The sequence below is a fragment of the Rhipicephalus microplus genome, chromosome 7 (genome assembly GCF_043290135.1).
Source record: "Rhipicephalus microplus isolate Deutch F79 chromosome 7, USDA_Rmic, whole genome shotgun sequence".
Classification (NCBI taxonomy): domain Eukaryota; kingdom Metazoa; phylum Arthropoda; class Arachnida; order Ixodida; family Ixodidae; genus Rhipicephalus; species Rhipicephalus microplus.
Genome location: NC_134706.1, coordinates 78601073 through 78615453, shown reverse-complemented (window position 1 = coordinate 78615453; position 14381 = coordinate 78601073). Strand labels below are relative to the sequence as shown.

Genomic DNA, 14381 nt, shown 5'->3' with positions numbered 1-14381 from the left:
GAGAAACTCTTCCCACCATTGCGATAATGCTGGGAAGCGATAATGCTGGGAAGCACTAAGCAGATGAGGGATGCTGCTTGTTATGGTGGGCCACATGGTGTACCAAGCTGAGAAGCTCTGCCTACCATTGCGATAATGCTGGGAAGCAGTAAGCAGATGATGGGTAACCTTAGAATGGCGGGCAATTTACATATATAGTGTAACAAGCTGGAATCTGTACACTACATGTTCTACCAGCATGATTTCCACCAAAGGTTAGGCCTACCGACCGAGCCCGTACGATTGTGGTATCCGTGCTTCCAGGTTTCAGAGTACACGATTTCGACGATTAAGAATAACAATACAGCGCAGCCATGGCATCAATTAACCTAAATGAAGCATTTTTCATTGTGTATGGTGTCCGCTCAAGAAGCAACAAACATGCCGCTGGTCGCACTCGCCGGCACTTCTCTAGCTTTTGTGCGAGAACTCAGACGTGGCAATTCGTATGCTTGGGGAACCAATATGATAGCGTAATGTTTCTGGCACACTGCATGCGTTTTGGCCAAGCCGTTATGTAGTTGTTGCTTTAGCGAAAGAGCTACAGCATTGCGCTGGCACGACCGCCTTCTACATTGCGCGAAAAGCATCCCAATACTCAATCAAATAAATTAGGCGGGCGTATCTATGACATGAGCCTAGAAGCGTCATAAAGCGTGAGCAGATGTCGCCCTCTAGAACGAGCGCGAAGCGGATATTAAACTTGGCAGACCCCGCCGGTAAACTGTTGGTGCTCCCCAGTCCACTTGTTTTTTTTTTCTTGCAGTTGTGAATTGTAAAAAAAAAAAATAGCACGGGTGCCATTAACACACTGGCAATCGTTACAGGCAGCAGTTGCTTGTGTTTAATAAATGTGCAATTTTTAGTAGCAGGTGCAGATTGCGTCTATGTCCTGTACACGACAAACATAACTGAAGTTGAACAGTAAATTTGTATGACAACTAACTATTTAACACACAACCAACATCATGTTGGTGTGGCGCAGTGGTTAGCAGGAGGAAGACGAAGACGACGTTCTGAACGGACGCGTTTTTCATGTTTTCCGCTTCGAAGGATTTATCGGCCATGGGCCGAGGTGCTGCTCAGGCTTCAGCCAGCGGCAATGACTACCGTGTTGTACTTCCTCGCCTTCCCACCGGTAAGCTTGTTGTGGACTCTGTTTTTCTGCATGCGGACTTAGCTGGTCGCCCCTACCGGGCTCAAGATTTTAGAGATGCTCTTCGGGACATCATTGACTTGAAGGAAATAAGCTCCATAGGTCAATTTCAAATGTCTCATGTTTGGATGGTCACATGCAAGTCAACGCTGACGAAAACAAAGTTGGTCACAAGAGGCGAATTTTTCGTCAAAAGTCGTCGATGCCTCGTTATAGACCCGGAGCCCACGGAAGTAAAGTTGAAGCTTATGTGGCTTCCTGAGCGCTTGGAGGACGCCTATGTGTGCGAGGTACTGCAAGCTTTTGGGAAGGTCAAGACAATATCACAAGAAAGCTGGAAAGTAGCGGACATGGAACAAATGCGGACGCTAAATAGAGATGTTGTTTTGTCCCTTGCCGATGAAGTTCGCATGGCGGATATTCCTCATATTCTTGTTGTCTGCGGAGTGCAAAGCCTCGTCCTGATACCTGGCCGCCCACCACTTTGCCTTCGGTGCAGTAAGGTTGGACACATCCGTCGAAACTGCAGGACCCCTCGCTGTGACAACTGTCGACGCTTCGGTCATTCGGCCGAAGATTGTGTTATGACATACGCCAACAAGCTGCGACAGCACACAAAACAGCCAGATGATAACCTACAAGAGCATATTATGGATGCCACCGAGGTTTTGGACGCAATGGGAGATACTCCATCAATGTTATATGCTGCAGGCTCTACCACAAGGAATCCAGAAGAGGAAAGAAAGTCACTCGCTGTTGACACAGTTGAAACTTCTGCGTGCAAAGAGCCAAGTGAATCATGCAAGCAGCATACCCAAAATGACTCCGCACAACCCCTTGCACAAGTATGAGTTCCTATGAAGAGTGCTGTTGCGCTGACCCATAAAGATGCCGAAGAACCACCAGTACAAGATAGAGACTCTGGGCTGGATGCCGCAGAAAGTTCATCACCTGCTTGCGCTGCAGCTCCGCCGCAGCTTTTTCATCATGGTGCAGTGTCGGAAGATGATATGCAGATCTCTACGGATGCAGCAATACTGAAACGTCGCGCATTGTCCGCTCGGATTCAAGCAAAGCAAAACCCAGCGACAGTGACTAGGGAGTCACGCCGTCGCCGAAAGTCCATGCCAAAGGGGAAGTGTCGCCGATCCCGATCTAGGAGGCCTGGTGGGGGTTCACGGGAAGCCTCAGCGCCAACTCTTGGGACTGATCAAGTGGGACGATAAGCGAATTGGAAGGTAGTCACCATGGCGCAGTCTGAGCGACTCATATTTGCCACCTTGAACGTACGCGGCCTTAGGTCTTCGCAGAAACAAGCACAGCTCCGTAGACTTCTCAATCGGAAGCGTCTCGACTTTGTCGCCATCCAAGAGACAAAGATCGAGAGCGAGGAAGAGACCGAGAAGGCCCTGCGGCCTTTTCTGTCTCAGTTTAATGTGTGTGTCTCACATGCTAAATGTTTATTTGTGGGCTGTTGGTTGTTTCTGAGAAAAAGCCTACCCTGTTCAGCATTCTGCAATAGTGTGTTTATGAAGAGGGCAGGTATATATGCTGTGATATTTAGTTGCAAGGAGTGCCATGAAGAATTATCAATCTATATACGTTTAATGATGTTCCGAAACGACTTAAGTTATTTGAAAAAGTGCGTAATTTAATTAACGTCGACATATGCACGGTACTTATGGGAGATTTCAACTGCGTATGTGAAGCTATTGATCGTTATAAATCGTCTGGAAAGAGAGAGAGGAGTGGTGAGCTTTTATCCGGTATTGTAGATAATGCAGGACTAATTGACATCGGGGTCTCGAATCGGGCAACAGCATATACAAGAGTACAAGGCAGTTCTCATGCACGCCTTGACCGGATTTACGTGTCCTCATCACTCCTATCTCGTAAAATTTCCTGCAGCACCGAAGCTGTATCATTCTCAGATCATTGTATTGTCATAGCGCAAATTGGTGAAAATCGTCACAAACAATTCCGTCCCCAGTGGGCCCTTTGGAAAATGAATGCGAAGCTCCTCTGTAATCAGGAATTCATGAATCGCGTCCAGATGGCATTGAGGTAATCTTTTCCGATGAGGTTTCATATCTTCGTTGCTTGGGAGTTTTTAAACAAGAAGTTCATGCTATAGCTTCAGAAATTGGGGCTGTTAAGTCTTTCTATAGATAGAATGATGAAAAGATACTTGTTAAAAGTCTTTGCAATCTTTATGAGATGGGATGCTAAATGCCGGGAAAGTACATCAAAGACATTGAGAATATTAAGTGCCAACTATAGAGATATGATGCTGCTCGCTACCAAGGGGCACGTATTAGATCTCGGAACCAGCGCACTTTAAATTCTGAGCAACCAACGCGCCAAGCTTTACTTGATGAGCAACGCCATGCGACTTCTAAAGTTATTCCAGACTTGTACTTTAACGATGTGCTCATAAAAGATAACGGATACATTACTTTGGCGTTCGAAACGTACTATAACAGCTTATTTAGCTCTTCCCCTGATGATCTCGACGCTCACCTCAATGCTAGTTTTGTTTCTCTTGTGAACCCCTTGAAGGACAATGATTGTGCAGTCATTAATGGGCCCATTACTATACAGGAAATCGAGCAAGCAATCGACAACTTGCCTTTATTGAAAACACCAGGCCCTGATGACATCTCAGTCAAATTTTACAAAGCTTTCAAGAAAACACTTGCTCCTATATTGCTGAATATTTTTCAGATGAGTTGTGACATGGATACACTCCCACAATCTTTTTGCAAAAGTCACACTGTGTTAATACCGAAAACAACTGACAAGGAAAAACTTCGCTTCGTCGAGGGCTACAGACCAATATCGCTGTCAAACGTGGACTACAAAATTTTCGCAAAAGTATTAGCAAATAGGTTGCAATTGGCTATGTCGATCCTCATTGGGTCTCATCAGACATGTGAGATCAGAGGTCGATCCATACAAACCGATGTACATGTCACTCGAACAGTGCTTCAATACTGTCATGGTTCTCAAAAACATCTTGTAATGCTACAGGTAGACCTTGCAAAAGCTTTTGATCGTGTTCGTCCTTCCTTCCTTTTTTCTCTTCTCGAACAAGCTAATGTTGGCAAAGTTGTTCTTAAAGGCGTTAAATTATGCTATAATGAATGCTCAACTCGTCTGATAGTTAATGGTCAACTCTCCAAGCCAGTTTCTATTCACTCTTCTGTAAAACAGGGATGCCCGATGTCACCTCTTTTATTTGCACTTTATCTAGAACCACTGTGCTTAAGCATAATACAGTCGAGTTGCATTCGTGGCTTTAGAATATTAGGCAGTGAGGTTAAAGTATTGGCTTATGCAGACGATGTCGCATTCTTTTGCACAGATAAACAAAGTGTCGAAAATGTGGTATATACTATTGAAAAGTTTGGCGTAGTATCAGGAGCTCGTTTAAATGCCTCTAAAAGTTTAGGACAGTGCTTTGGCTTGTGGGGTAGCACACCGAACCACTTTGCAGGGATTAATTGGACAAGAACTCCTCCAACATACCTCGGTGTATCATTGCATGCATATAGATTCAGTGCGCATTACTGTAAGGAACGCGTCCCTAAGCTTGAACGACAGGCCCAGACATTTGTTCCCTATCGACTTTCGATATTTGGGAGAGCTGAAGCTTGCAATACTTTCTTAGCGACAAAGCTTTACCATGTATTGCAACTTATTCATTGCGCAAGATTCTATATACAACGCTTTCATCGGATTTTCGCTACTTTCATATGGTCTTCGACTTTTGAGCCCATGCGTCGTGATAATATATTCAAGCCAGTTAGTGAGGGTGGGTTAGGACTAAAACACCTTTATCTATGGCAAATAGTGTCCCGATTCTTCTTTTTTCGAGACAATTCCCATCCTGTAATTTGTTCCTTCTTGCAGGTTACACTTGTTGATTCCTTACCAGATTTAATTGTTTCATCCAACTTCTCCGAACGCCCATGCTTGTGGGGATTCATGCAGGAAGTTTACCTCGCAGTTTAGTTCCTTAAAGCTCGCTTTTCTGTAGAATACCTGTACACAGTATCGCGCAAGGTGCTGTATAAGGACCTACTGAGTACACTCTTCCCACCTCCATTGTACCGTTCACTGTACTCCAATCTTCCAGGTCACGATGTGTTAAAGCGAGTGCACAAAATGTACATTCCACCGAATTCAAAAAACATTCTTCTATAAACTCCACTCTGAAACATTGGCGGTAAACACATGGTTAGAAAGAAAAAGGTATTTTCATTCCGTCTGTTAACTGCCGTCTATGTCATGTGCCGGAAACGATTGAACGATGCTTTGCTAGCTGCAAAGATGCCATACTATTTTGGGATCTCCTTCAGCGAGCACTGAAAAAAACGTTTCGTCATTAATTGTCACACAGTACGTTATCTTCTACCAGCAACGCTTGATGAAATACCATATGATATATTTTTCCTCATGGGTTTGCACAGCTTGTGGAAGACACGAATGCAAGACCGCAATGCAGAGACCACCACCTCTTCAAGCGCACACTTAATTCAAATGGCTATCCACCTAAAAAACATTTACGACGAGCTAGACTTTAGACCGGACTGGTACTCCGTCTTAGAGAACTGTTTGACCTCACCCCTTTTTTGTTTGTATAACATGATGTGAAGAACTCTCCATGTGAGGAACTCGCGCTGTATTAGCCATTTAGTGTTTATGAGTTACGCTTGAACGCTTACTTTCGTGATTTGATTGTACTTTTGTTTGCTTGACTTTGTTTTTATTGCCCAAGTACTTTAATAAATACCATGAAAAAAAAGTGGTTAGTGTTTCCGAGTGGAAAGCCACAGGTTGCACGTTCGATCCTCCGAGGCACCTTGTTTTTTTGTGGCAGCTCGTCACGGTGATTCTGACGCCATTTCGCGCTCAAGCGTTGCCGGCACTGCAGCACCCACCATATCCCACCATGCGCCATGGTGGGCGTTTCCCACCATTCACCCACTACATTAATCCACTATAATGGTGAGTGGTGGTTTACACCATGCCCACAATTCGTTTTTTTCCAATAGGGCATCTGACCCTGTGGAGCACCATATGGTTACATCATCCGCATAGATAGTGTGATTTAGGCCGTCTATTTTTGAAAGTCGTTCGGAAGGCCCGATCATCACGAGGTTGAAGAGCGTGGGCGAGAGGACGGATCCCTGAGGAGTGCCCCGCTGTCCGAGCTCCACTTATTCCGACACTAGCTCTCCTACGCGGAGGACGGCTCTGCGTCGAGTGAGAAAAGAGCGGATAAAGTAGTAAAATCGATGAGCTAGGCCGAAGGCTGCGATCGCTTTCAAGATTGACGAGTGCGTTATCGTATCGAAAGCCTTTTATAAATCGAGACCGAGTATTGCACGAGTGTCCCGAGTGTTTCCGCCATCTAGAATTTGATGCTTCAGGAGTAACATGGCGTCTTGAGTGGATAACTCTGGTCGGAAGCCAATCATGTGGTGCGGAATGCAGTCGTTATCTTCGAGGTATCGACCAACCCTGTTGAGGACGACGTGCTCAGCCACTTTGCCCACGCACGACGTGAGAGATATGGGGCGTAAGTTATCTAGGATCGGCGCCTTTCCCGGTTTGGGTATGAGAACCGTGTGAGCTGGTTTCCAAGCATCGGGTATTCCACCCTTTTTCCATATCTCGTTGATAGTGTCGGTGAGGTAAGTGACGGAGGAATCGTCCAGGTTGCGTAGGAGCTTGTTGGTGATGCCATCGGGGCCAGGGGCTGAGCAGCCATTGAGCTAATGGAGAGCTCGGCGCACATCTTCAACAGAGAAGTCGGCGTCTAAGTTAGTGTTGTCGCTGCCAGAATAATCAGGGTGAGGGGTCACAGGGCCCATGGGAAGCGGGAGATATTTTTCCACGACGTTCTTGATAACATCTTCCGGTGACACTGTCCGTTTAGCCTGATGAAGCATCTTCACGATCAAATGACGCTGATTTGTGCGGGTGTTGGTTTCATTGACGAGGTGTTTGAGTAATTTCCACGTTTTGGCATTTCGAACTTGACCATCAATCGAATTACAAATTTCGTCCCACTGCTGTTCTGAAAGGATGCGGCAGTGATCCATCATGGTCTTGTTCAGCTGAGATATGCGTTTGCGTAACCTCCGATTAAGCTCCGATTAAGCGCTGGCCCTTCCACCGGGCCAATAGAGACTGGCATCTATTAGGTGGGCGAGTGGGCATCATCGATTTCAATAAAACGGTGCCTGCTCTCGACGCAGTCAAGAATCATGGGTGCTCTTATACAACAAAAATAATAAGCCAGTGTGCTTTTTTGACAAATAGCAAAATGAATAAACAGAACAACCATTACTGTCTTGTCCAATGTCCCTTAATTTGACCGGTGTAAACTAGCTAGCCGAGCAATGCGTTCTATACTTAGGCACTATATAGCTATAGGCATGTCTAAGGTTCCCCAGCATGCCACTAGGGGGCGAATGTTAATCGCAGCGCCCCCTCCGCTTACTACTGAGTCGTTGCATGGGGCAGGTTTTGTGCCTCCCAATCTTGGATGACTAAAAGTGAGAGCCCCCCCCCCCTGCCCACCTCCGCCAAGCCCACTCATATGAATGTAGTACACATTGACAAAAACACATGAAGGTAACAACTAAAAGTATTGTTAAAGGCCTACTCCAGCGATATTTCAGGGTGAACGGATCTCAATGAAATTCGCTGGGTACGTTCAGTTGGCCATTTTTGTCACTTATGCCAAATCACAGGCTTCAGAGATGCGCTGATTGTTTCCAAGTTAATTTTAAAGATTGCCTTAAAATGCTGCCTGGCTTGCGAAAATTATTCGCAAGACTGCCTAGATGACTTCACGTTTTGCAAGCCAACGGATGTGATGCAGTCGATGTCATCGCTAACTTTGGCTGCTACAGTGTTCACTGTGCTTCTGTTGACTGTGCTATGGTGTTGACTGGCTGCTACAGTGTTGACGGTGGTATAGTGGGTAAGGTACTCGGCTGCTGACCTGCAGGTCGCGGGATCGAATCCCGGCTGCGCTGGCTGCATTTTCGGTGGAGGCGAAAATACTGTAGGCCCGTGTGCTCAGATTTGGGTGGAAGTTAAAGAACTCCGGGTGGTCGAAATTTCTGGAGCCCTCCACTACGGCGTCTTTCAAAATCATATGATGGTTTTGGGACGTTACACCATACAGATCAATCAATCAATCAATCAATCAATCAATCAATCAATCAATCAATCAATCAATCAATCAATCATCAAATGAAGGAAAGCGCAGTTTTGTGTGAGTTTTGTCATCTTATGTTAATGAGTGTGTATCTAATTATCTAATTATTCTGCCATCAGTCAGCTTCAGTACTTGTATAAACAGAATCCACTACTAGGCCCGAAACACATCCACAGTTTGTGTTTTGATGGTATTTGTTTCCAGCGAAGAAAAAAATACTTTTCACGTGGGTCTTGGACTACGTCACGTTGAAGAAGCGTCGAACATGGAAGTGCATCCAGCAAAGTGATAATCTGCAGAAATACACAGCATAGTAAAGTTAAATGATTGCCAGCTGCCCAACTAGAGGATTGTACAAGTACGAACACTGAGCGGCCATCTCCATTTGTAAACACCGAGGCTGAAAGGGACAGTCTGTCTGAGCTGCTATTTCATTTTTCACCGAATTTTCATCGCATGTAAGTTTTTCTTTCCTCCGTGGCGGGATTCAAACCTTTAGCCTCGTATTTAGCACTGCAGCACTTCAGTTAATGCAGGACAAAAGTATGGTCGTGCTTTCGCATCCTGGCAGAAGCAAGATGTGGAAACGATAAGGGATCAGATTGCATTATCATGAAGGACTGATAGTCAACAAGCGCGCCATGTGGAGAACAAGAATCATTGGATAACGGTTCTTGAGAAACAAGAACTGCTGGGCGAGTGGTAATTCATCTTAACTGAGGTGCGAGAGAGAGAGAGAGAGAAAGATATGGTATGAAGAAAGGCAGGGGGGGGGGTGTGTCTGAAATCAAGTGTCTGGCTTGCTACCCTGCACTGGAGAAGGGGAAATAGGAGACAGAGAAGTAAGAAAAAGTGAATGAGTGAAAGAGAGCTGGACAGAAGCGAAAACACAAGAACACACTAAAACGTCACAAACGTTCGACGAAGTGGGTCGATCGAAGAAACTTCAGGAGGGCCTTGGTCGCTTTTAGTCGTGAAGCTCGATCTTTCCGGTATTCCGAAACTAATTTTGCGGAATTGGCTGGTCGTCAAGGTGTGCAAACACTGCTGACATGGACTGTCTGTGACACTTGAACTGAGGGCACTGACGCAAAATGTGTTCGATGGTTTCGTCAGCACCTCAAGGATCACACGCACCATTGTCTGTCCATTCGATGCGGCAAGCAAAGGTGTTCGTGTAAGACACCCCAAGCAGCATACGGAAAAGAATGGTTGTCTAATATCTCGATAACCCAGATGGAATTGAAAGTCGTAGGTATGCGTCCAGACATTGAAGACGGGTCTGTAGAAATTTGGGCGTGTTCCACAGAAACCTGGTGACATAGTGCGCGAGCGTATTAATAATTGCAGCTGCGTCGTTTCTTGACAGTGGAATGGAATCCATCATGCCATTTTCATGAGCGTTCTTTGCTGCATTGTCAGCATGCTGGTTATTGATGATCCCGCAGTGGCCTGGTAACCATTGAAAGGTTACATATTGTCCTTTCTGATTGATTGATAATTGATGTGTGTGGTTTAGCGTCCCAAAAACGACCCTATGATCATGAGAACGCCGTAGTAGAGGGCTTCGGAAATTTCGACCACCTGGGGTTCTTTAACGTGCACCTAAATCTTAGTACATGGGCCTACAACATTTCCGCCTCCATCTAAAATGCAGCCGCCGCAGCATGAATTTGATCCCGTGACCTGCGGATCAGCAGCCGAGTACCTTAGCCACTAGACCACCATGGCGGGGCATCATGTCCTTTCTGTAGTACTTGTTGATACAATTGTCTTGTTTCCAGCACCAATTGGTCTTGCCGCTGAGAAGCGAAGCGAGGGTTCTTGCAGGTTAAACACAGGGTCAAAAAATTTTCACCGATTGCGCCGTCGTTGTGTACAACATCCCGCTGTCGTGTGAAAAGCGTGTTGTTGGACAGATGGGACATTGCATAAATATGAGCTTATTAATCACAAAGCTTCTGTAAAGGGACAACCATGCTCTAATTTTTCTTTGCATTGCAGTAAATACGGCTGCGTACCGTCGTTCAGTGATACGACAGTGAAATATAAGTTCAGGGACTGGGCTGCGCAAGAAATTAGTGCTTTTTATCAACAAAGCAGGTGATTGATGTGTCGCGAAACCCTCGGTCACGTCACTTGCTGCTTAGGTAGCTTTCCTGAAAGCGCGTCATTAATACAACCTGTCTGCTTATGTAATCATTTCGTCTGCATGCGTTCACAGAACTCCTTGTATGTTTCAGGTGCTCAGTTGTTAGGTGCACCGTGAGTCTTCCTTTCGTGGTTCACTTTCTTGCGCTGACCGTAAGTGGGATAACGGTTCATTGAAACACGTATGTTACTGTCGCGCCTTCGAGCGCCGCGTTTTCGCGTACGGTGACGCTACTGCTACTGATCCCTGTTTTCTACAACAACTTGGAACAGTGCTATAACTGTACTGTCTCATGCAGCTTCTCTTTGTCTAGAAGACAAAATAAATGTCTGGTGGTAACAACGTTACAATTAGGTAATTAACCCGCCCCAAAAAACAGCTGCTACGCAACTAACGAGAGAGACAGAAATGGAGTACGTCCTTACCAGAAATGAGGCTTCCGAGAAAGTCTCGCTTAGCCGAAGTTGAAGCAGGCCGACACCGTAAACACTGTCAAAGGGTCGACCGGCCGAGCCTCGGTTGGATGTGTTCCGACTCGCGAAGCCGGCGTGGGCGCGACAGGGCTGCATATTCATGAGCTGCAGTAGGGCGGCGGTCGCGATAGAGAACTCTGCCCGCGAGTCTCGTATTTTTCTGAGACAGAAGCGACCGAAAAGAAATAGGAAAGATAAACGAAAGACGGCAGTTTTGCTTGCTCCCACATCACGCGTTGCTTTCTCTGAGCACACGGAGGTCTTTTCTGATTCTTGCAAACTTGGGGGTTCCACGGGGGACAATGGGCTTTTTTTGGTGAACGTAATTGTTCGCATGGTATTTTAACATTGTGATTAAGATGCTGGACGCCTTTAAATGCGGGAACGAATGGTCTCTGCTCGGTCAGTGCGGAATGGTCCTTTATTGCGCAATGTACAAGTATATTGAATGAACTTGTTTTAGGCATATATTCCAAGTGGCTGTAAAGAAACACAAAAATAAGACATAAACAGGCATTGTCCGCTCGAAACGCGGCGACAGGTGCACTTGTCTTCTTCAAGGCTACCTTTCAAGCTTTCAAGACTAGAGTTGAAGCCTTCAAGGTGTTAGAACCTGTAGCTTTAAGCCTTCAAGCTAGAGTTCAAGCCTTGAAGAAGACAAATCCTCTTTTTGAAACGTCACACAACCGCGTTTAGGAATTTTTCTCATCGCAAGAGTCCATCTTTTCCTTCTTGCTGTTTTTTTGCGTGTCTACAAAAAGTAGGATCAGTTGAATTGTACCTTCGCATAATCATTGTGTTCTTTTACCGCAGTCTGATATTTATGAATGCATCCAGCTGCTACCGGTGAAAGCATTACCATATCCGATGGCGCGATCGATGTGACGCATTGCGAGAGGAACGTCGAAAGTATTATTGTTTTCTGATAAAAATAATTACAACCAAGGAGGTTAAAAAATTGCAGTTACAACCAACAAAAAAAGTGGGAGGAAATTTTTCAGGAACCTTTACCTGTTTATGTAAGAATAAATATGATTGACCGCAGATAAAATGCAATTACGTACACCCTGATGAGTAATAATTAGTAAAACTCCCAGAGGTTAACATAGTAGTTCAATTTCTAAAGCTGTTACACCGAGTGTCTTAGAATGACACTGTGAGAACTTGACATGTTTCGAGACTCTCAATCTTTACTAGCGCCCGATGTGATGAGGGTGCATAGTTAGACAGAAATATTGATTGTTCAAAATAACTAGAATACTCGAGACGCGTTTCGATTACGGCAAAAGCCGCATTTCCGTTTCTTTAGAGAATTTATCAGGTATACTTCAAATTTTGAATTAGTGAAAACAGGTGGCGAGATTGTGATCGCGACAGATTCTGCAGAGACCTCCATACTTGGTAGTTTATTTCGCGCTGCGTATATATTCCCAGTCGGGTTACTGCCAAGGGCGTAACTAACTTGCTCTTGCTTAGTAATTACAAATGTGCTGTCTGTTATGTGACACATAAGCACTGTCACACGGGCACTTTCAATCGCTCTAAAGCTTGATGTGATTGACTATTTACACCAGCTGCAGAAGGGCGCCAATCGCTGATGAGAAATTTGATTCCGATCGGGATTAATTGCAATCACCAGTGCACCGGGTGCCACACACGTTCATTTGCATGCTGTGTACATGCATATTTAACTGGTTGATTTGGGATCGCCAAAATGCATTGTTCTGAATCGCTTCTTGTACACAAGCTGCATTAGCGCGAATATGTGTGCCTACGTTGTGCGCTTGTTGCCGCCGGCGCCTTCAACTATTTCTTTTAGGGGGAAATACCTTTACGCCCTGGGTCGCATGTTGCGTGTCGTCGTAGTCATAGTAGCCAGTTGCATTGCATTACATGTCAATTAAAACGGTGTCACAGCATATACACGGAGTAAATGATGATGAGTTGGGCGTAACACCCATCAGTCTGTTCATGCTTTTCTCCGTCCCTGCGTTAGTTCGTGCGTCCGTTCATCTGTCCCTGGGTCAGTTCGTGCATCCATGCGTCCATCTGTGCGTCTGTGTGTCCGTCCGTTCGTCCATTCCTGCGTTCATCCGCGCGTCGGTCCGTCTAAGCGCCCATCCGTGTGCCCTTTCCTAACGCCTACGACATGAAATTCACTTTAAAGCTTCTATGCATCAGCCAGTTTTTGCACGTGCCGGCGAACTCAGGTTATGAAAAATATGACTCACAGTACCCGGTTGACACAATTTCCTTTAGAACAATAGAGTGTCGTGAAGATGCTGAAGAGGAAATAGATGACAGAAAAAATTTTCTTATGGAATCCTTGAGTTCAATAGAAGGCAGCATTTTGCACCATATAGGTGAATTTCTTGTGTACGGAATGTTGAAGAAAACGGATTGTGGGCAGTGCAGGGCTGCAATGAAGGGCTTGGCGAGTCATGAACACGCATATTTAACTGCACTGATGGAGTACGTTCAGGATGGCGAGAGCTTGTGTTATCCGAGCAGTGAGGTTATGAGCTCGCTCATATCTTGTGAAGAGAACTTGAAAATAATCACACCCTGAGCAGACAACCTGTTCACTCTGATGTCCCCTCTCAAAGCTGTAACTGTATATTGAATCAAACGGGTTAAGTGCAGCGTGCAGGCATGCCTGCAATAGAAAGGGTCTCTAAAAAAAATGTTGACGTCAAGTTATGCACAAGTAAAGCCCGCGCCAGCTTGAAACAACAGGAACCAGTGGAAGCGGAAGATATACAATGAGCTGCGGTTAACTTTCAGTGAGTTATAACGCTTGTTTATGAAGTATAATAAAGTTATTGTAAAAATAAAGCTGTCACATCAAAAATTGCTGTGTAATAAATGCAATTTCCTTGCTCATTGATGTAAAGCCGCGTGGTCGCTGCATTTTACCGATGTCAATGAACGCTTTGAAATGGCTAATTTACCATATAATTTTTTTGAAAACACGCTAAACCTAATTTTACAGTTAATGTCTGCGTGCGAGCCATGATTTGATTCCGTGTAACCCACATGTAGATCACCGAATAGTATGATATATCTTTAACAATTTTTTGCCAATCTGTTGTTTGCAGTACGGTGTAAGGGATGAAAACAACGGACAATGTCCTCTGCGTTGCAGGAAGTGGTCTGTAAATAAGGTAGCTATTGAATAATTCAAAAACAATATGTGAAAATATGATACGCAATCGCAGTTTTAGGGGCGAAGCTTCTACAGCCGTGGGTTCTTCCCTGCATGTCTGTGACCGGTTCGTAAGCACCTGGTTGTATGACTCACTCAGCAAGTGGCGATAGTGTGAA

The 14381-nt window shown here is 45.1% G+C and overlaps 1 protein-coding gene across 1 annotated transcript; it reads left to right on the top strand.

The window, feature by feature from the left end:
• Nucleotides 1-1074: 1074 nt before the first annotated feature.
• Nucleotides 1075-14165, top strand: LOC142767799 (uncharacterized). Its single transcript, XM_075870043.1, has 2 exons — nt 1075-1892; nt 14156-14165. The coding sequence occupies exons 1-2, from the start codon at nt 1075-1077 to the stop codon at nt 14163-14165; spliced, it is 828 nt and encodes a 275-aa protein (XP_075726158.1).
• The last annotated feature ends 216 nt before the right edge of the window (nt 14166-14381 follow it).